We start from the raw sequence: 1234 nt of genomic DNA, 5'->3' as shown, positions 1-1234 counted from the left end.
CTACTCCAATCTTTTCTCGCTCCATTAATCTTCGTCTCCTTTTTCAGAATCTTCTCGCTCGTCATTTTTCTTCTACAGTAAGGTAATTTCTTTGCCTATTTTAGGTTTTTTTTTTTTTTAATTTTCTGCTGGAAAATTTCTTCAAATGCTTTCGTTTATGGTGGATTTTGTTTAGAGTTTAGAATGTTGAGTGAGTGTATCCGGATACTATGAGTTCTAATTTCCTTCTTCTTTTTTTTTGTGTTTCAATGTTGTGTTTTGATTTTCGGACATGGATTAGTTTTCAGAAGAAAATTTATAGTTGGGGCTCACTGATTTGAAGAGAAAGAATCTCTGAAAATCTATGGAGAAACTCAAAGCTGATGCTTCCGAAATAATCATATACGTCCGTCAATTGAAAGGTTTACTCAACCATATTGGCATGGCTGAAGCCAACATTGAGAAGAGGTCTCGAGAGCTGGATTTAAAGGAGGAGGAGCTGCAAATTTTGAGCTCAGAACTTGAGCAAAAGAGTCAAACTTTTGAAGCAGAAAAGTCTGAAGCTGGTGATTTGAAGAAATTGGTGGAAGAGTGTACTGAAGAACTGAGGTCAAAGAGGAATCTACTGACTGTGAGGCTCGATTCTTTGACAAGGGTTCAGAGAGAGCTTGAGTCAAAGGATAACCAATTGGGACAGGTTATGGCCGAGATTAAGAGGCGTTGCACTGAGGCTCGTAATGTTCAAGAGCGTAAGAGAGAAGTGGAAGATGAAACAGCTTCAAAGAAGAAAGAGTTGTCACTGATTGTTGAGCAGATCGAAGAATCTGACAAACAGCTTGAGAACAAGTCTCGAGAAGTAGAATTGAAGGAGAAGGACATTGAAGAGAACAGAAAAGAACTTGATTTGGTTAAGAGTCAAGTCAAAGCATGGGAAAGGAAACTCATTCAGCTTAGGAAATTGGTTGATGATGATTGTACAAGAGAACTACGTCCAAGGAAAGATCATGTGGATTCATCGAACAACACTCATGTGAAACTGACGAAAACCGTGCTTGTGAAACATAGTGGTGTAGAGGAGGAGAATCATGGCAAGCTTTCTTCTCTTTTCCCTTGTTCATTATGATAAAAAAAAAATCAGTTAATGTGATGCTTATTACTTGAAGTTTCAGGTTTTACTTCGCCCCTCAAAGTTGCTATGTCATCATCTGATGTTAGTTCCATCAATGAGCCCCAAGCATCCTCCACTCTTCTACTA

At 38.4% G+C, this 1234-nt stretch overlaps 1 protein-coding gene across 2 annotated transcripts; it reads left to right on the top strand.

Moving 5' to 3' along the window:
• Positions 1–9: 9 nt before the first annotated feature.
• On the top strand, positions 10–1132 carry LOC9298681 (golgin subfamily A member 3). Of its 2 annotated transcripts, none has more exons than XM_002862557.2 (2): positions 10–82; positions 288–1132. In XM_002862557.2, exon 2 carries the CDS (start codon positions 344–346, stop codon positions 1100–1102), a length of 759 nt encoding a protein of 252 aa, XP_002862603.1. In that variant the 5' UTR covers positions 10–82; positions 288–343; the 3' UTR covers positions 1103–1132. The 2 variants fall into 2 exon arrangements, with proteins under 2 accessions (XP_002862603.1, XP_020871422.1); XM_021015763.1 differs by having other exon boundaries at positions 281–1132.
• Positions 1133–1234: the final 102 nt, after the last annotated feature.

This window comes from Arabidopsis lyrata, assembly GCF_000004255.2.
Source record: "Arabidopsis lyrata subsp. lyrata unplaced genomic scaffold ARALYscaffold_294, whole genome shotgun sequence".
NCBI classification, from domain to species: Eukaryota; Viridiplantae; Streptophyta; class Magnoliopsida; order Brassicales; family Brassicaceae; genus Arabidopsis; species Arabidopsis lyrata.
This window is presented reverse-complemented; position numbering and strand designations above follow the sequence as displayed.

Coding starts and splice junctions, on each gene's coding strand:
- LOC9298681 (XM_002862557.2), top strand. CDS start 344: ATGGAGAAACTCAAAGCTGATGCTTCCGAAATAATCATATACGTCCGT.